Below are 21,621 nucleotides of genomic sequence, written 5' to 3' on the forward strand. Positions count from 1 at the left end.
TAAAATATCTTAAAAGTGACATTGATGAACTAACATGATAATTGAAAGTGAATGTTTAATTTTCATTTTTACACTTTTTTCTTCATAGGCAGTTAAAAGAAGAAAATAATAATGGGAAAGAAAAATTAAGGATCATGGCAGTGAAAAATTCAGAAGTCATGGCACAACTAACTGAATCTAGACAAAGTATTCTGAAGCTAGAGAGTGACTTAGAGGACAAAGACGAAATACTTAGAGAAAAATTTTCTCTGATGAATGAAAACCGAGAATTAAAAGTTCGTATTGCAACACAGAATGAGAGACTGGATTTGTGTCAGCAGGAAATAGAAAGTTCGAGGGTAGAACTGAGAAGTTTGGAAAAAATTATGTCCCAGTTGCCTGTAAGTATGTGACAAGGAAAATTTTACCTAAGTGCTTTATAAGAGATCATGGTTTTGTTGTTGCTTTATTACTTTCCATTGTTTTCCTTATATACCTGCGTTTAGTCATCAGTTCTTTTCTATCTCATCCTTTTTTCTTTTCTGAACAGTATCTTTGTACTGTTCTACCCTGTCTCAATCTCTTTTATGTCTTGTGTAAGAATACCATCGAATTTTTTAAAACAGTTTTATTAAAGGAACTTTTATATACCACAGTGTTCACCTATTTTAAGTATATTATTCAATGATTTTTAGTAAATCTACAAGTATGGAAACAAAAAAATCACAATCCTGTTTTCATAAATTTCTATCCCCCAAAGGCCCCTTGTGCCCATTTATAATTAGTCTCTGTACTGTGATGCTGTGAAAGATTGAAGGCAGGAGGAGAAAGGGAACACAGAGGATGAGATGATTGGATGGCATCACTGACTCAATGGACAAAAGTTTGAGCAAACTCCAGGAGATGGTACCCTGGAGAAGGAAATGGCAACCCACTCCAGTATTCTTGCCTGAAAAATCCCATGGACAGAGGAGCCTGATGGGCACAGTCCGTGGGATTGCACAGACATGTGGTTGGGTACAGCTTAGCATCTGAACAGCAATAACCCATCCCCACTCCTAGGGGATCCACTCTTCTGCCTCTAGAGATTTGTCTTTTCTGGACATTTCATATAACTGAATTATACAATATGTGGTCTTTTGCATTCTTAATGTTTTGAGGATCTTTCATTGTGATATGTATCAGTATTTCATTTCTTTATATTGTTTAATACTATTCCTTTGTATGGATCTGCCACATTTATTCATTCACCAATAGGAGGCCATTTGGGTTTTTTCCACTTTTGGACTGTTATAAATGATGCTGTTTTGAATATTTGCTTACAGGTCTTCATCCACAGGTTTCTCTTGAGTAGATACCTAGAAGTAGATTTGCTGAGTCATGTGGCAAATTTATGCCAAATTGTTTTCCAGAGTGGCTGCACCACTTTAATTCTCAACAGCAATACATGAGGATTTCTGTTTCTCTGCATCTTCAGTTCAGTTCAGTTCAGTCGCTCAGTCGTGTCCGACTCTTTGCAACCCCATGAATCGCAGCACGCCAGGCCTCCCTGTCTATCACCAACTCCCGGAGTTCACTCAAACTCATGTCCATCGAGTCGGTGATGCCATCCAGCCATCTCATCCTCTGTCATCCCCTTCTCCTGCCTCCAACCTCTCCCAGCATCAGGGTCTTTTCCAATGAGTCAACTCTTCTTATGAGGTGGCCAAAGTATTGGAGTTTCAGCTTTAGCATCAGTGAATACCCAGGACTGATCTCCTTCAGAATGGCCTGGTTGGACCTCCTTGCAGTCCAAGGGACTCTCGAGAGTCTTCTCCAACCGTCACAGTTCAAAAGCATCAATTCTTCGGCGCTCAGCCTTCTTCACAGTCCAACTCTCACATCCATACATGACTACTGGAAACACCATAGCCGTGACTAGACAGACCTTTGTTGTCAAAGTAATATCTCTGCTTTTGAGTATGCTATCTAGATTGGTCATAACTTTCCTTCCAAGGAGTAAGCGTCTTTTAATTTCATGGCTGCAGTCACCATCTGCAATGATTTTGGAGCCCCCCAAAATAAAGTCTGACAGTTCCTACTGTTTCCCCATCTATTTCCCATGAAGTGATAGCCAACATATATTCTTGTCTGTCTTTGATTACAGCCATCTTAATGAATATTAATTGATAGCACACTGTGGTTTTAATTTTCATTTCCCTGTTGACTGTTGAACAGCTTTTCGTATACCTTTTAGAATTGTTTTTATGGTAGCATGTGGCCACCTTTTATCTGAGTTATAGATATGACCATATTTATAAATGAGGTTAGGAAGAAAATAAGTATACTTGTATCAGAAATTTGTTATTGATAGGTATAAAATAAAGGTGAGATCAGGAGAAAACGATTAGATAAATGTGTTATGGTTGGTTTTACATATGAATGGATGGTAGATTTTTACCAGTTTTAAACTCTCATGGATTTAGGATGCTGAAAGAGACCTTAGTCTCTTTCAAGAATAATCATTCAATACCATCATTTTATTGGTGAAGAAATGTGCCCAAGGAAATAAATAATTTATCCTGCTAGTGAGTGGCACAATTAAAACCAGAACATAGACTTCTTGGTTTCCATCCCCCTGCAATATCTACTTTCCTAGGATGCTGATTATTTGCTTAAATTTTTAACTGTACTGACTAATTGTGAAATTTGGTAATAGTAAAATACAGGTAGCATTCATTTTAAATTGATGCTTTCTTTTGACTTAATATTAAGAATTACCTGAATTGTGGTTCTGAAAGTCAAGTGGTAATACATGCTTGATCATCCTATATAACATGGTTTGGAAATGTGAATTTAGGAAAATTTTTCTATTTCTAAAATGTGTGATTTGGTTATAGTTTGAAGGTAGTAGTCATTAAGTGCTTACCTTGCCCTTTTAATAACTAATTTTTAAAATTCTCTGTTCAAAACATACAGCATACATACAGAGATCAATGTAGTACATTTGCTAAATCTGGGAAATATTTTGATATCTACTGCAGAATAAAATCTTTTAGGGAAATAAAACATCATTATATATTTTGTTAATCCTGATTCACTTCTCTCCTCAGAGGTAGCCACTGTTCTGAAATTCATATGTATCTTTCTTGTCCATAATTTAAATATTGCCCCATACAAATATATACAGAAAAAAAAATAGTGCATTTTTGAAAATACTATATATGCCTCTCTTGCTTTTCATTGCATGTTATAAAGTATCCCCATAATGATTTATATAATGGAGATTTAACTATTATAGTTTTTCCATTAATATTTTATAATGGATAATAAATTTATACATTCTATTGATGGCTGTTAGATTGTTTGTGTCCACAAAATTTTTCAGACTTGAAGTTCTGCATAAAAAATGATTATATCATAGGTATTATAAGTTTATATATCTTTGTTTTTAAACTTGCAGTTAAAAAGAGAAATATTTGGTTTTAAATCACCTCTTTCTAAGCACCAGATGAGTAGTTTGTCAAATAAGCAAGACAGTTACATTGGCTGCTGTGAGACAAATAAAATGGTGATTTCGGAATTGAGGTATGGTTTTCAGATCCTGAAGTTGTAACAAATACAATGTTTTTTAAAAATTGGTAATTAAGATCTTTGATTAAATTGAAAAATATGCAGAGAAGTCTAGAAAATGTTTTAACAAATATCTATATTTCCACATGAGTTTGAGCAAGCCTGGGAGTTGGTGGTAGACAGGGATGCCCTACGTGCTGCAGTCCATGGGGTCGCAGAGTCAGACAGGACTGTTCCACTGAACTGAACTGATATTTCCACTATGAAGGCTGATTCTTCTGAACATTTTTTGATACTTTTTTCGAATCTGTTTCTTTAAATAAAAAGTAAAACATTACAGGATGGATTAAATTCCTTTAATCCTTAACACTAGTCCCATTCTCCTCCTAATTATCTACTTTCATGAGTTGGGTATCTACTCTTCATTTCATTTGTGCATGTTTACACTTATATGCATAAATATGCTGTTTTTATATTGTTTGTAATTTTGCTTTTTCACTCAGCATCATTTTAAAATTCTTCCATGTTGGGGTCAGTAGGTGGAATGATTGATCAATGGATGGATTAGTGTTGTCAGTTTAGTTTTAATAGAAGTGTAAGAATCTATCCTATAACTTCATCACAATTTATCTGTTCCTTTGTTTATAGTTACCTTACAGTAAGTCTCCTACATACAGTCAAGTTCCATTCCAAGAGTGTGTTCTTAAGTCCAACAGAGTTAACCTAGGTACCCAACTAATACAATTTGCTATATAATATATATATATAAACTATAATAGGTTTATAATACTTTTCACACAAATAATACATTAAAAAAACAAACACAAAAAAGAAAAAAACTTAAATCTTACAGTACAGTAACTTGAAAAGTACAATAGCACAGTACAGTAGTTGGCATACAGGGGTTGGTATCAAGTGAACGGGCAAGACGAGTTACTAACTGAGGGAGGGAGAGGTGGGAGATGGTAGAGTTGAAGGATCATCAGCAATAGAAGTTGGAGGGCAAGCTGCAGTTTCACTCACATCTGACATTGATGGCACAGGTTCTTATTCCTTGCTGGATTTAGTTCTACCTCTTGCAAAAAATGATTCAGTGATGTCTGGCTAGTAGCTCTTTTTTTCTCATCATAAATGACACAATAGCACTGGATTGCATTCTGAACAGCTGCTGCCATCTGCATGTACTGTTCTACATTTGGGTCCTGTGCCTTAAAAACTACAGTGCCTCCTCAAATACAATACCCTTGCCATTTCCTGCATTGTGAATCTCTTTAGGTCTTCAGTTACTTCTTCCTCTTGTGTCTCGTTGTCCTTTCTCTGGGCCTCCAATTCCATCAGCTCTTCAGTGAAGTTGTCCTCTTGTAGATATAGCTGTAGGTTCTTGCTGAGGGTCATTAAGTTGCTGAAGACCTCTTTGGACTCCTCATCCACCTTCTCAAATCCACAAAAATTGTGAACAAACTGTGGGCAAAGGTTCTTCCAACCCCCATTCATAATGACAGCCATTAAGTCACACCAAGCAAAGTCATTGTTTTTTATGGCCTATCCAGTGACTCCCAGTGTTAGTCACTCAGTCGTGTTCAACTCTTTGCAGCCCCATGAACTATAGCCCGCCAGGCTCCTCTGTCCGTGGAATTCTCCAAACAAGAATACTGGAGTGGGTATCCATTCCCTTCTCCAGGGGATCTTCCCAACCCAGGGATCGAACCCAGGTCTCCCATAGTGCAGGCAGATTCTCTACTATCTGAGCCTCCAGGGAAACCCTTATGACCTATAGTCAATGTTTTTTTATGTTACAGTCCTTCCAAAATTGTAGCAAGGTTGTTCCTGATTTGTCACTCACCTTTACTGTTTGATGAAAAAAGTCTGACATAAATAATATTTCTTGAAAGTCTCTATAACTCCCTGGTCCTTAGGTTGGATGAGCAATGTAGTGTTTGGTGGAAGATGCACTACTTAGATGTTAGGATGATAGTTGCCCATGAATGGGGAATGGCCTGGAGCGTTGTTAAGCAGCAAAAGAATACTGAATGGGACATCCTTCTCCAAGCAAAACCGTCCTGGAAAACAGCCTGTATAACCCAGGCTTTAGGGTTAGTCTTCCACACAACAGAAAGAGAACCCTTGGCTATGTTTTTAAGGGCTCTTGAGTTCCCTGAATAATGAACTGAGAGACTTCAGCTCCGTATTGCTAAAAGTGTTACCCCTAAATAATAGTTATCCTATCCTTTGCTGCTTTTATAGTCTGCCATCAACTTTTCCTCCTCACTGACGTAACTTCAGTTTGGCATTCTCTTCCCATACAGTCCTGTCTCATCCACATTAAAAACCATCTTGGGTAAATACATGCCTTCATCAATAATTTCTCAGAATCATTTCAGGAAATTCCTGGGTAGCTACCATATCTGCATTCACTGCCTCGCTACTTACTTTTACCTTGTGAAAATTGTCTCTACCCTTGGATTGGTAAAGTCAGCCATGACTGGCTTTTAAAGATGTGCCCGATAGTGGCTCAGACTGTAAAGCGTCTACCTACAATGTGGGAAACCTGGGTTTGATCCCTGGGTTGGAAAGATCGTCTGGAGAAGGAAATGGCAACCCAGTCCAGTACTCTTGCCTGGAAAATCTCATGAATGGAGGAGCCTGGTAGGCTACAGCCCATGGGGTAGCAAGAGTCAGACACGACTTAGTGACTTCACTTTCACTGTTTTTTTGCTGTGTTTCTTAAAGTCTTCATAAAGGCTTTTAGTTTTTTTTTGAATCAGCATTAAACTGAGCAGGCCTTGACACTGATGCTTATCTTGCCTCCACACACCAAGAGGTTTCTCTATCTCTTTCATCACTTTTCCATGCTTCTTTCATATTGTTGACATCATCAGCACAGTGGACTTCACGTTCCGTAACTTTGTCCATTTTCTATGGAATTGTGCCAATGGTTGAGCAATTCGTGTTACAAGACCTAGCGATGTCTCCCATCTTTTTGACTCCACTCTCAATTATTTTCACTTTTGTTTCCAACATCATCACTTGAAGCTTCTTAATACCTATATCACCACTGCTTTTATGCTTGTTTCTGGACATCCTGAGCTTGAAATAAAGGTAATGTACTGCTGTGCCTTATGCAGTACTCTACAGTAAAGGATACAAAAGCACAACCCCTTGCAAGAGGCTGCACACACATGACAGTGCACCAGACGTGTCAGTTAACGTGATTGGACATGAGAATGCACATTCGCATCTTGGTAGGTGTGCAACTTGAAGGAGACTTACTGTATGTATAGTTTTTGTCTGTTAAAAATAATGCTGTGAAGTATATATACATGTTTCCTGTATAATATGTGAGAGTTTCCCTAGCAGATGTTTCTAAAAGTAGAATTGCTGGCCGTAAGGTACTATCCCGTTTCTGAAGTAACTGAACCTGTTTACAATGTATTCAGTGGTTTGTAAGATTTTCTGTTCCTGGCCAATAGTTGACTAATATCAGAGTTTTAATTAAAATTTTTTTAATTTGAAAGAGAAAAATGGGATGTGATATTTTTACAGAATCTTTCTAATGCTTTTGGTTTATTTTCTTTTGTGCCAGGATTAAACTTGCAATAAAAGAGGCAGAAATTCAGAAGCTTCAGGCAAACCTGACTGCAAATCAGTTATCTCACAATCTTACTGCTTGTAATGACTACCAAGAAGGTCGCAAATTAAATAGTTTAGAAATAGAACCTGTAAAACTAGGTAATCAAGTAGGTATGTTAAATTCTTTTAATAAATTGTAATTATAGAGTTCTTTATGATGGTTTTTTTTAATGCCTGTATCACAGTGTCATGTGTACTTTTTGTTGCTTTTGCATGCAGGATCTGTTGGTTTCTATTATCAAACACACCTGATAATCTGTTATTACTACTTAGTGTTGATAAGACAGAAAAAATTGTTTCAAAATCATTAAATGTTGCATCATTGTTTAAAAATACACTTTTTAAAAGTAAGATTTCCTTACATTTTATGATGCATCCATCTAAAATAAGAAATTCAGTACATTTTGTCAAAGGTTTGTTTTTTTATACATATATACCCTTGTTACCATCACACAGTTAAGACATGCAGTAGTCCCTGCCTATCCTCCCAGGATATGTTCTGAGACCTTCAGTGAATGCCTGAAGCTACAGGTGGTACTGACCCCTATATACTACAAAGTTTTTTCCTGTACATACAAATGATAAAGTTTAATTTGTAAATTAGGCACAGTAAGTGGTTAACAACAATAACTAACAATAAAATAGAATAATTATAACAGTATACTATAATAATAAAAGTTATTATGTGGTCTCTCTGCCTTTCCCCCTGTTGTACACTTTAAATGGCTCTTTCATCTTCACACGTTGTGGCTGTAACTTTTACAGTTTGACCTATGATAGCAAAATAACACAAATTTCTTTTTCACAATTTCGTGGATAGAAGATTCTTACTATAGATCTTAGCACCCTCAGCATATAACTTTTTTCTTTCCTTATTAAATCTAGAACTTTCACCTTTTCACTGAAGCACATTACAGCTTTTTGGAATATTTGGATTTCTAGCATTACTACTCTTGCAGTTCGGGACCGTTATTAAGTAAAATAAGTATTACTTAAACACATGCGCCATGATACTGCAACAGTTGATTTGATAACCTAGTTGACCACTAAATGGCTAAAAGGCACATACCAGGACAAAGGGATTATTTACATCCTTGGCAGTTTGGAGCTGGATGACAAGGGACAGTGTAAGACTTTATCACACCACTCAGAATACCACGCAGTTTACAACTTAGGAATTGTTTATTTCTGGAATTTTCCATGTATTGTATTCAAGCCTTAGTTGACAGCAGGTAACTGAAACCTCAGAATGTGAAACTGAGCATAAAAGAGGACTACTGTATAATATTTCCTTCAGGTTCCATATATTCCTTCCCAGTTACTTTGGGCTTAATGTTCTCTTCTTTTTAAAATTTTCTTAAAGTGAAAGCTTAGATTATTGACTTTAAATCTTCCTTTACAAAAATATTTAAGGGTATAAACTTACTTTTAGGCAATACTTCAGCTGTATCTTCAGCTGATTAAAATTAGCTGTATAACCTAATTTTAGGTTATGTTTACATTTTATTCATGTCTTTTCTTACATTTTAATATCTCCTATATATGTTTATTTCCAAATATTTAGTCATTTTCCAGATATCTCTGTTATTAGTGGTGAACATTAGTTGTTTTCATTAAACAAATGAATTCATGAAAGAACCTGATTTGAATTTTTTAAATGTTTTTTGAAGCTCAGTTTATTGGCCAACATATGGTCTCTCTTGATGAATATTCCTGATTCACTTGAAAAAATTCTGTATTCTGTAATTATTTGGTGAAATTATTTTGCAGTTCTCTTGAGATATAGTTGACATACAGCACTGTGTATAGCTGCTGCTGCTATGCTGCTAAGTCACTTCAGTCATGTCCGACTCTGTGCGACCCCATAGACGGAAGCCCACCAGGCTCCCCCGTCCCTGGGATTCTCCAGGCAAGAACACTGGAGTGGGTTGCCATTTCCTTCTCCAATGCATGAAAGTGAAAAGTGAAAGGGAAGTCGCTCAGTTGTGTCCAACTCTTAGCCACTCCATGGACTGCAGCCTACCAGGCTCCTCAGTCCACGGGATTTTTTTCCAGGCAAGAGTACTGGAATTGGGTGCCATTGCCTTCTCTAACTGTGTATAGCATAATAACTTAATTTACATATATCATGAAATGATTTTCACAGTAAACTGGTTAACATACATCATCTCGTATATATACCAAAAAATAAAAAGGAGAATGTCTTAAGATCTACTCTGTTAACAACTTTTTAATATACAACAGTATAACCTATTGTCGTTATACTGTACATTAGGACCAGCTTTTTTTTTTTGGATGGACCTAGAGATTTTATATATATATGTATATATATATATTTTTAACTTTACAGTACTGTATTGGTTTTGCCATACATTGACATGAATCCACCACGGGTAACATACTTGGTTCTTAACCAGTAATTAACATGAAGAAACCACTGTATAGAAGAAAACTTGCAGTATTTGTAATACCATTAAGTATCCTACATACAAACCTTCAAGCTGCAAACTTTGAAAGATGTGAGCGTGCATTCGCGTGTCCACTCACATAAATTAGTTCACATGTCTGGCATATTGTCACATGTGTGCATCCTCTACAAGTGGCTGTGCTTTTGTGTCCTTTACATTACAGAGTACAGTATCTTTCTTTCAAGCCCAAGATGTCCAGTTCAGTTCAGTCGCTCAGTCGTGTCTGACTCTGCGACCCCATGAATTGCAGCACACCAGGCCTCCCTGTCCATCACCAACTCCCGGAGTTCACTCAAACTCACATCCATCGAGTCAGTGATGCCATCGAGCCATCTTGTCCTCTGTTGTCCCCTTCTCCTCCTGCCCCCAATCCCTCCCAGCATCAGTCTTTTCCAATGAGTCAACTCTTCGCATGAGGTGGCCAAAGTATTGGAGTTTCAGCTTCAGCATCATTCCTTTCAAAGAACACCCAGGGCTGATCTCCTTCAGAATGAACTGGTTGGATCTCCTTACAGTCCAAGGGACTCTCAAGAGTCTTCTCCAACACCACAGTTCAAAAGCATCAATTCTTTGGCACTCAGCTTTCTTCGCAGTCCAACTCTCACATCCATACATGACCACAGGAAAAACCATAGCCTTGACTAGACGGACCTTTGTTGGCAAAGTAATGTCTCTGCTTTTGAATATGCTATCTAGGTTGGTCATAACTTTCCTTCCAATGGCTGCAGTCACCATCTGCAGTGATTTTGGAGCCCCAAAAAATAAAGTCTGACACTGTTTCCACTGTTTCCCCATCTATTTCCCATGAAGTGATGGGACCAGATGCCATGATCTCAGTTTTCTGAATGTCCAGAAGCAAGCATAAAAGCAGTGGTGATGTAGCTGGTACTGCTAACAGGTACCAGCTGTTATACTGTACCACTGTACTTTCCAAGGTACTGTACTGTAAGTTAAAAAAAAATTTTTTTTTAAGTATTTGTGTGAAAAATAGCTGATTGCAGCTACCTTTGTTGGACTTAATGAATGTGCTCTCAGAATGGAACTTATTTATATGTAGGGGACTTACTGTAATAGCAGATCAGTTGAATTCCTTATATATGATTATCTAGGTTATTAAGTAGTCTTTTTAAGACTCTTCATTTTATTTGTTGCTTTAAAAAATTTGAATATTGCCCCTTTCTTCTTTTTTTTTTTTTCTGTCTTTATTTTAAAGTAAATGTAATTGACCTACAACACTATGTTAGTTCAAGCTGTACAACATAATGATTGGACATTACAAAATCACCATGATAAGTCGTTACCATTTGATGCCATACAATGTTACTAGGATATTATTTACTGTATTGTCCATACTGTACCTTTTATCTCCATGATTCATTTATTTTATAACCAAGTTTGTGCCTCTTAGTCTCTCTAACCTATTTCACTTATCTCCTTTCCCTTCCCCCTTCCCAGCTGCAGCCACCAGGTGGTTCTCTGTTTGAGTGTGTTTCTTTTTTGTTACGTTTGTTCATTTGTTTTGTTTTTTAGATTCCATATGTAAATTTTATATGAATGAAATAATACAATATTTGTTTTTCCTCTGTCTAGCTTATTTTACTTATCAAAATACCCTCTAGATCAATCCATGCTGTTGCAAATAATCAGGATTTCAGTCTGTTTTATGTCTGATTAATATTCTATTTTATAAATACATTCTGTATATATACCTTCTTTATCCATTTATCAATTGATGGACACTTAGATTGCTACCATATGTGAGATGGGCTTCCCTGGTGGCTCAAAGTTTAAAGCATCTACCTGCAATGTGGGAGACCTGGGTTCAATCTCTGGGTCTGGAAGATGCCCTGGAGAAGGAAATGGCAACCCACTCCAGTATTCTTGCTTGGGAAATCCTGTGGACGCAGGAGCCTGGTGGCCTACAGTCCACAGGGTCGCAAAGAGTCGGACACGACTGAGCGACTTCACTTTCACTTTCACTTTCTATCTAGGCTGTTGTAAAATACACTGCAATGAATATAGGAGTACAGATATATTTTCTAACTAGTATTTTATTTTATTCAGAAGCATACCCAAAAGTGTAATTACTGGGTCATATGGTAGTTTTAAAGAGAAAAAAAGGCACCCCCATACTGTTTTCAACAGCGTCTCTACCAATTTGTGTTCTCTCTAGCAGTGCACTAAAAGTGCACTTCTCTCCACATTCTTGTTAACAGTTGTTATTTGTTGTGTTTTTGATAATAACCATTCTGATAGGTTTGAGGTAGTTCATTGTGGTTTTGATTTGTATTTCCCTGGTGATAAGAGTTGTTGAGCATCTTTTCATGTGCCTGTTGGCATCTATATGTGTTCTTTGGAAAAATGTCTATTCATGTCCTCTGCCTGTATTTAAAATCAGGTTGTTTTAGTGATATTGAGCTGTGTGAGTTCTTTGTATATTTTGGCTATTAACCCCTTATCAAATTATATCATTTGCAAATATTTCCTCCTGGTGGGCTGCCACCTATGGGGTTGCACAGAGTCGGACACGACTGAAGTGACTTAGCATTCAGTAGGGTACCTCATTTTGTTGATAATTTCATTCATTGTGCAAAAGCATTTTAGTTTGATGTAGTCCTACTTGTTTATTATTGCTCTTGTTTTCCTTGCCTGAGGAGACCCCAAAAATATTGCTAAGACTAATGTCAGAGAGCTTACTGCCTGTGTTTTCTACTAGAAATACGATGATTTCAGATCTTATCTTTGTCTTTACTCCATTGTGAGTTTATTGTTGTATGTGGTTTAAGAAAGTAGCCCATTTAGATTCTTTTGCATATCTCTGTCCATTTATTAGAGGGGCTGTCTTTTTCCCATTGTATATTCTCGCTTCTTTGCCATAGATTAATTGAACATAAAATGTGAGTTTATTTCTGGACTATCTACTTTGTTCCATTGAACTGTGTGTCTAGTTTTGTGCCAGTGCCATACCACTTTGATTACTGTAGATCTGTAGAATAGTTTCAGATCATAGAGCATCATACTCTGAGCTTTGTTCTTCTTTCTGTAGACTGTTTTGGCTTTGGGATTTTTTGTTTCCATACAGATTTTCTTTCAGATAATATCCAGAAGTGGAATTGCTAGATCTTATGGTAGTTCTGTTTTTAATTTTTTGAGGAACTGCCATACTGTTCTTCATAGTTACTGCGCCAATTTACATTCCCACCAGCAGTATACAGGATTCATTTTTCTCAACATCCTTACCAATAGTTATTATAGCTCGTCTATTATATACAGCCTTTCTAACAGCTGTCAAGTGATAGCTCACTGTGAGTTTTTTTCTTAATTTTTTGATTTAATTTAATCTTTTTCCCATTCTTATTCAAGTTCTCTTTCTATTTAGGATATTACAGAATATTGAGTAGAGTTCCCTGTGCTATATAGTAGGTCCTTGTTGGCTATTTTTTTAAATTGAAACATAATAGTTAATTTATAATGTATCAATCTCTACTGTAGGCAAAGTGACTCAGTTATACACAAATATACATTCCTTTTTCTATTCTTTTTCATTATGGTTTATCACAAGATAAACTATACTGAATATAGTTTCCTGTGCTATTCAAATTAGAATCTTGTTGTTATGTTATTGTAGTTCTGATTTCGATTTTCATGATGCTTAGTGTTGTTTGTACCTATTGGCCATTGGTGTCTTCTCTGGAAAAATGTCTGTTCAGATTCTCTGCCTTTATTTTTGGTGTTGAGTTGTGATTTTTAAAATATGTTCAGGCTATTAACCCCTTATCAGATAAATGATTTGTAAATATTTTCTCCCATTCCGTAAGTTGACTTTTCATTTTGTTGATGGTTTCCTTTGCTGTATAAGAACTTTTTAGTTTGATATAGTCCTGCTCATTTGCTTTTGCTTTTGATGTAAAATGCCAAAAAAAAAAAAAAAGAAAAATCACCGAAAGACAGTTACTGCTGAGACTGTAACTGTCTCATTGCTGTTACATAACTGTCTAATAGCTGACAGTCTATGATGTTGTTTTTTTTCTAGGAATTTTATACTTCATGTCTTATGTTCACAGTTCATGTCTTTAATCCATCTTTAGGTTAATTTTTGTGTGTGGTGTAAGATAATTGTCAAATTTCATTCTTTTATATGTTGCTGTCCAGTTTTCCTCACACTGTTTATTGAAGAGACTATTCTTTCCCTGTGGAATATTCTTCATTCCTTTGTTATAAATGAATTGACCATTATTTATGATCTTTCTGTTTTTGTCCCATTGATCTATGTGTCTGTTTTTATGCCAGTGTTATACTTTTTTGATTGCTATAGATTTGTCACATAGTTTGAAACCAGGTAGTATAATGCCTTCAGTTTTGTTCTTCTTTCTCTTTTGTAGTTCCATATAAATTTTAGGCTTGTTTATTCAATTTCTGTGAAAAATACTTTTGGAATTTTGATAGGGGTTGAATTGAATTGTAGATCACTTACAGTAATATAAATATTTTCACAGTGTTAATTCTTGTAATCCATGAGGATGAAAAGTCTTTCTATTTATTTGTCTTCAGTTTCTTTCATCAGTGTCTTACAGTTTTCAGTATACAGTTCTTTTACCTATTTGGTTATATTTATTCCTAACTATTTAATTCTTTGTGATTCAATTGTAAATGGGATTATTCTCTAATTTCTCTTTCTGGTTGTTGTTGTTGTTCAGTTGCTCAGCCATGTCCAACTGTGTGACCCAGTGGACTGCAGCACACCAGACTGTCCTTCGCTATCTCCTGGAGTTTACTGAAATTCGTGTCTGTTGAGTCAATGATGCCATCCAACCATCTCATCCTCCATCTTCCCCTTCTCCTCCTGCCCTCAGTTTTTACCAGCATCAGGGTCTTTTCCAATAAGTCAGCTCTTCACATCAGGTGGCCAAAGTATTGGAGCTTCAGCATCAGTCCTTCCAGTTAATATTCAGGGTTGATTTTCTCCAGGATTGACTGGTTTGATCTCCTTGCAGTCCAAGAGACTCTCAAGAGTCTTCTCCAGCACCGCAATGTAAAGCATCAATTCTGTGGTGCTCATCCTTCAGATAGAAGGGGAAAAGGTGGAAGTAGTGATAGATTTCCTCTTTTGGGGCTCCAAAAGAGCCGTGAAATCAGAAGATGATTGCCTCTTTGCAGGAAAGCGATGACAAACCTAGACAGAGCAGAGACTACTCTGCCGACAAAGGTCCGTGTAGTCAAGGCTATGGTCTTCCCAGTGGTCATATATGGTCATGAGAGCTGGACCATAAAGAAGGCAGAATACCAAAGAATTGATACCTTTGAACTGTGCTGGAGAAGACTCCTGATGAAAGTCCCTTGGACAGCAAGGAAATCAAACCAGTCAATCTTAAGGGAAATTAACCCTGAATATTCACTGGAAGGACTGATGCTGAAGCTGAAACTCCAATACTTTGGCCACCTGATGTGAAGAACCGACTCACTGGAAAAGACCCTGATGCTGGGAAAGATTGAAGGCAGAAGGAGGAAAGGGCATCAGAGGATGACATGGCTGCAAGGCATCACTGATGCAATGAGCATGAACTTGGGCAAACTCTGGGAGATGACAAAGGACAGGGAGGCTTGGCGTACTGCAGTCCATGGGGTTGTGAAGAGTCTGTCACGACTGGGTGACTGAACAATAACAACAACAGCCTTCTTTATGGTCCATCTCACATCTGTACATGACTACTGTAAAAACCATAGCTTTGACTATATGGACCTTTGTTGGCAAAGTGATGTCTCTGCTTTTTAATACGCTATCTAGGTTTGTCATAGCTTTTCTTCCAAGGAGCAAGTGTCTTTTGATTTCATGTCTGCTCTGCAGTGATTTTGGAGACCAAGAAAATAAAGTCTGTCACTGTTTCCATTGTTTCCCCATCTGTTTGCCAGGAAGTGATGGGACTGGTTGAAGTAGTTCAGATGTGTTGAAGAGAAGAAACATTACTTTGCCAACAAAGGTCCGTCTAGTCAGAGCTATGGTTTTTCCAGTAGCCATGTTTGGATGTGAGAGTTGGATTATAATGAAAGCTGAGCACTGAAGAATTGATGCTTTTGAACTGTGGTGTTGGAGAAGACTCTTGAGAGTCCCTTCGACTTCAAGAAGATCCAACCAGTCAATCCTAAAGGAAATCAGTCCTGAATATTCATTGGAAAGACTGAAGCTGAAACTCCAATACTTTGGCCACATGATGTGAAGAACTGACTCATTGGAAAAGACCCTGATGCTGGGAAAGATTGAAGGCAGGAGGAGAAGGGGATGACACAGGATGAGATGGTTGGATGGCATCACCGACTTGATGGACATGAGTTTGAGCAAGCTTCAGGAGTTGGTGATGGACAGGGAAGCCTGGCTTGCTGCAGTCCATGGGGTTGCAAAGAGTCCGACATGACTGAGTGAATTGAATGGACCAGATGCCATGATTTTCGTTTTTTGAATGTTGAGTTTTAAGCCAGCTTTTTCACTCTCCTCTATCACCTTCAATAGGCTCCTTAGTTCCTCTTCACTTTCTGCCATTAGAGAGTGGTGTCATGTGCTACCTTCAAATACAATGCATTGCTAGCAGAAATGATGGTAGAGAAGATTAGATATCTTAAGTGATTAGAAGGAATACAGTCGAGAATGATGGAATCAGCAGAGGGAATTCTAATTAGAGGTTGTGAGAATATATGTTATATATTCTCTAACATCAAAGAAGAACGGAGTCAATAGTAGATTGTTTAGAAAGTGAATTATTAGGGATATGGAGAATTGATGGGAAATAGTACTTATGCAACCCTTGAAGGCATAGTTTCTCTACTTGTTTACACATCTATGTATTCTCATGCAGTCATCTACATTGTGCATCTACTTTAAAGCACCCCTGAAAGCTTGTTTACCTTTCAGTCGGCAATAGTGTATACCTTTATAATGGAGAATAGGTATATTCCAACAACTACCTCTGATAACCCTCAGTAGTTTTAAAGAGCATTACTGAATTCTCATCATTTGGCTTGGAATATGAAGGATTCAGTGTTTTTGGGTTTCAGTTTGCATCTGTATACAATATATCAAAGTGATCAAGTTATCTAAATAAATTTATGATAAATTTTGGTTTAAGGAGATAAGACAGTGTTTTTATGTTTTGTTTTGTTTTCAACAGTGAGGTTTTTAAAGATGGAGAAGGGCTCTTTGTGGTACAAAAAGATAGTCCTTATGTTATGAAGTGATAGTCTAGAAAAGTGAGTTGAGTCAGAGCTTATTCCTACTTTATATATTTAATAATAGAAAGTACTTTGCTTACCGTGTTTCTTCATTATATTTTCTTTAATTTATGTTTCATCCACTTTAGTATTCTTTAGATCAGAAAGTAAATATGATTAAATCTTTCAACATTGAAATGAGTTTTTATTATTTGAGTTATATAGATAACAGTTTTCCTTTTATGTTTATTAACAGAAAGTTTAAAAGATCAAAATCAGCATACTATGAACAAGCAATATGAAAGAGAAAGGCAAAGACTTGCTTCTGGAATAGAAGAATTACGTGATAAGTTGATGCAAATAGAAGCTGAGAATTCTGATCTGAAGGTTAACATGGCACACAGAACTAGTCAGTTTCAACTCATTCAAGAGGAGCTGCTAGAGAAAGCTTCAAACTCTAGCAAACTTGAAAGTGAAGTAAGCTTAAACTAGCTGTATGTACTAAATTTTGAGAGAAGAAAAAAGTGCTGTATGGTTTTGTAAAAATTGTTTGTTAAAGATGAGATTTATACACTTAAAAAAATGGTATCCTATAAGTTATAACTTCTTTTAAAATTATATTTGGAAACTTTTGGGTTTTAATATATGTTAAAAGTAGGAAAACAGTGGCTAAATTTGGTGGGACTTAAACTGTACTTTCTATTATTTCTTCCAAGTGTAAGTTAATATGGCTAATACATATTAAAATTCGGATTATGTAATTGGAAAAAAACAAGTAGTAATAGAGGATTTGGTATTTTAGCAAATAGTAGAGCCATCTGGAAAGCTTGTTAAACATGCAGGTTTTGTGTCCTATTCGAGTGATTCTGATTCAGTAGGTATGGAATAATGCTAAGGAATTTGCATTTTTAAACTGCTACATGTAAATCTGATGCAGGTATCTTTGGATTATATCCTGAAAAGGGGATACTGTATGTTTTATGAATATCTGATCTTCATTTCCACTGAGGACAGAACAAGGATGCCTTATTAGGTAATTGTGTACTAGGACCACATGTATATATGCTACAGTCACCCTTCAAATCACAGGTTGCCGCTCTTTGGAGGGCGCTTTTTAAATGTCTGGTTTCTCATCTTAAAGTCTATAGCCAAGACTAGGGATAAGACCTGTGGGATAGGAACTTATGTTAATAACAGAAAAGAGAGTCAGTTGATAATTACAGCCATGAGCTTACTTGGAAACGTGTCAGGTACTAAGGTTAATAACTTTTTTAAAATTAAAATATTAGCACAGTCTTGTTGAAAATACAGAAAGGGACAAAAAAGAAACGAAAACATTGGTAATTCTACCAGTAGAAATACTGCTGTTAACATTTTATTGTCCTAATTTCAGTCTTTAACAGCTACTTTTACAAAATGGGTTGGGTGTGGTCCTGTTTGAACATAGGTGTCTGAATTAATGGAATAGGATGTGTCATATTCTGCTCTTCCCTTCACTGTTTTTCTTCTGAATTGTCATTTTTTTTTAATAATTTTAAATTTATTTCAATGTGTTTTCAGATGACAAAGAAATGTTCTCAACTTTTAACTTTAGAAAAACAGCTAGAAGAAAAAATAGTTGCTTATTCCTCCATTGCTGCAAAAAATGCAGAACTGGAACAGGAACTTATGGTAAAAATTACCTTTTTTTTGCTACAAATTTACTGTGTCTTTAAGGAACTTAATTTGTAACAACATATTTGTTTTAGCATAATTATTCTAAAATATACCATGTAGGAAAGTATAAATTATATCAGATTCTTTCAGTTCTTAGTTCTGTATTTTTAAGTTAATATGGAAAGTTGTTATCTAAAGTTTCTTATTTTTATTTTAGTAGAATTGAAGGAACTGGTAGTAGTTCTTTGTTGTTTCATGAATTTTTAAATAGTTTGATCTTATCATTTTGATACAGTTTTTAAAATAACTGCTTTGTCTTTTTTATAATTATTGAAATATTCTTAAAGCTTGACATTGACTATTGTGATTCTTTAAAGAATAGAGTATAATAAATTTTATGCTTTACTAATATATTTTTTTCTAATGTGCTTTTATGAAAAACTAGTTCTTAATTATATTCTTTTAAAGTGTTTTTGTATTTCTAGGAAAAGAATGAAAAGATTAGGAGCCTGGAAACCAATATAAATACAGAGCATGAGAAAATTTGTTTAGCTTTTGAAAAGGCAAAGAAAATTCATCTTGACCAGCATAAAGAGATGGAAAAGCAGATTGAAAGAGTAAGATATTAATTATGTTTTTATAAGTAAATGTAATAATATTTAGAATATGAAATCTGAAAATCTTAAACATTACTAACTTAGCTTTTTTTATTTAAATATATTAGGAAACAAGACATAGAAAAGCTAGTAGGAAGTACTATAGTTAGAATCCCATTACTTCTAGATCATTTTACAGTGCTTCTCCTTTAGTACTCCTGACATTTGTTTCAGTCATTATTTTTTGACATTATCAAACTAGAGTGATTCTGTAACTTTTTCCACTAGAGATATCATTTGCCTGAAGATTGGTTGAGTAGAAGCTCTCTTGATCTTGGGTTAAAAGTGAAGAGCAAAAACAAAAGTAAAGGAGGAAGTGTGAGACCAGAAGCACAAGACTAAATAAAAGAAAGTTTGGATGGGTTTAATAGCAGAATGTATTAATATTTACTGCACACAAATATAAGCTTATAATATAGAGCAATAGAAAGTAGTCTGAGCAACAGAGAGAAAGAAAATTTGGGAAAAAAACAAACATAGCCTTAGAGACCTGTTGAATAATATCAGAAGGTCTAACATTTATGTCACCAGAGTACCAGAGAGGAGAAGAATGAGACTGGTACAAAAAGTATTTGAAGGAATAATGATTAAAATTTTGCCAACTTGTGAAGGAAATAAATTTATAAATTCAGTAAGCTTAAAGAGGATTTTTGTTGTTGTTCAGTTGCTCAGTTGTATCCAACTGTTTATGATCCCGTGGATTGCATCACACCAGGCTTCCCTGTCCTTCTCTAACTCATGGTGTTTGCTCAGACTCACATCCTTTGACTTGATGATGCCATCCAACCACGTCATCCTCTGTTGTCCCCTTTTCCTCCTGCTCTCAAGCTTTCCCAGCATCAGGGTCTTTTCCAGTGAGTCAACTCTTTGTATTAGGTGGCCAGAGTATTGGAGCGTCAGCTTCAGTCTTTCCAATGAATATTCAGGATTGGTTTCCTTTAGGATTGACTGGTTTGATTTCCTTGCTGTCCAAAGGACTCTCAAGAGTCTTCTCCAAAACCACAGTTCACCATCAGTTCTTCAGTGCTCAATCTTCTTTATGTTATGGTCCATCTCACATCCATGCATGATGACTATAAAAACCATAGCTTTGAGTATATGGACCTTTGTTGGCAAAGTGATATCTCTGCTTTTTAATATGCTGTCCAGGTTTGTCATAGCTTTTCTTCCAAGGAGCAAGCATCTTTTAATTTCATGGCTGTAGTCACTGTCCACAGTGATTTTGGAGCCCAGGAAAATAAAAGTCTGTTACTGTTTTCACTTTTTCCCCTATCTGTTTACCGTGGAGTGATGGGACCGGAAGCAAAGAAAATAACTTCAAGACACATCAAAATGGTTGCTGAAAATCTTGAAAGCAGTCAGAGATAAATAACACATTGCATAGAGGAACAAAGATTAAAATTACTGTAGACTTCTCATCAAAAATAAAAAACTGTGAAGGTTAGAAGACTGAAAAACATATTTTTTTGACTGCTCAGAGAAAAATTGTCAACCTAGAATTTTATGTCCAGGAATAATATTCTTTAGGAGATTGAACCAGTCAATCCTAAAGGCAGTCAACCCTTAATATTCATTGGTAGGATTGATGCTGAAGCTGAAGCTCCAATACTTTGGCTGTCTGATTCAAAGAGCCAACTCCTTGGAAAAGACTCTGATTCTGGGAAAGATTGAAGGCAAAAGGAGAAGTGGGTGGCAGAGGATCAGATGGTTAGATAGCATCACTAACTCAATGGACATGAATTTGAGCAAACTCTGGGAGATAGTGGAGGATTGAGAAGCCTGGCTTGCTGCAATCCATGGCATCACAAAGAGTTGGATACAATTTAGCAACTGAGAAACAACAATCCTGATGAGTGTGAGGTGGCATTTCACTGTAATTTTAATTTGCATTTCCCTAATGATCAGTGATATTGAGAATCTTTTCATGTCTTTGTTAGCCAGTCATATATCTTTAGAGAAATGTGTATTCAGTTCCTATGCCCATTTTTAAAATTGGGTGGTTTTTATACTGTTAGTGAGTTTCAGGACTTCTCTATATATTCTTGATACTGATCCCTTATCAGGTATTCAGTTCAGTTCAGTTCAATCACTCAGTAGTGTCCGACTCTTTGTGACCCCATGAATCGCAGCACTCCAGGCCTCCCTGTCCATCACCAGCTCCCGGAGTTCACTCAGACTCACATCCATCGAGTCCGTGATGCCATCCAGACATCTCATCCTCTGTCGTCCCCTTCTCCTCCTGTCCCCAATCCCTCCCAGCATCAGAGTCTTTTCCAATGAGTCAACTCTTCACATGAGGTGGCCATAGTCCTGGAGTTTCAGCTTTAGCATCATTCCTTCCAAAGAAATCCTAGGGCTCATGTCCTTCAGAATGGACTGGTTGGATCTCCTTGCAGTCCAAGGGACTCTCAAGAGTCTTCTCCAACACCACAGTTCAAAAGCATCAGTTCTTCGGCGCTCAGCCTTCTTCACAGTCCAAC

At 36.4% G+C, this 21,621-nt stretch overlaps 1 protein-coding gene across 6 annotated transcripts in view; it reads left to right on the forward strand.

The window, feature by feature from the left end:
• CCDC18 (coiled-coil domain containing 18) overlaps window positions 1–21,621 on the forward strand; it is a 114,778-nt gene that overhangs the window by 32,339 nt on the left and 60,818 nt on the right. For all 6 annotated transcript variants that reach the window (XM_018045770.1, XM_018045772.1, XM_018045769.1 and 3 more), the window contains 6 exons: window positions 89–380; window positions 3,422–3,546; window positions 7,115–7,272; window positions 17,086–17,306; window positions 18,390–18,500; window positions 18,971–19,102. In XM_018045770.1, coding sequence (XP_017901259.1) covers window positions 89–380; window positions 3,422–3,546; window positions 7,115–7,272; window positions 17,086–17,306; window positions 18,390–18,500; window positions 18,971–19,102 — 1,039 coding nt within the window. The remainder of the gene's footprint in view (window positions 1–88; window positions 381–3,421; window positions 3,547–7,114; window positions 7,273–17,085; window positions 17,307–18,389; window positions 18,501–18,970; window positions 19,103–21,621) is intronic.

Source organism: Capra hircus, chromosome 3, assembly GCF_001704415.2.
Source record: "Capra hircus breed San Clemente chromosome 3, ASM170441v1, whole genome shotgun sequence".
NCBI classification, from domain to species: domain Eukaryota; kingdom Metazoa; phylum Chordata; class Mammalia; order Artiodactyla; family Bovidae; genus Capra; species Capra hircus.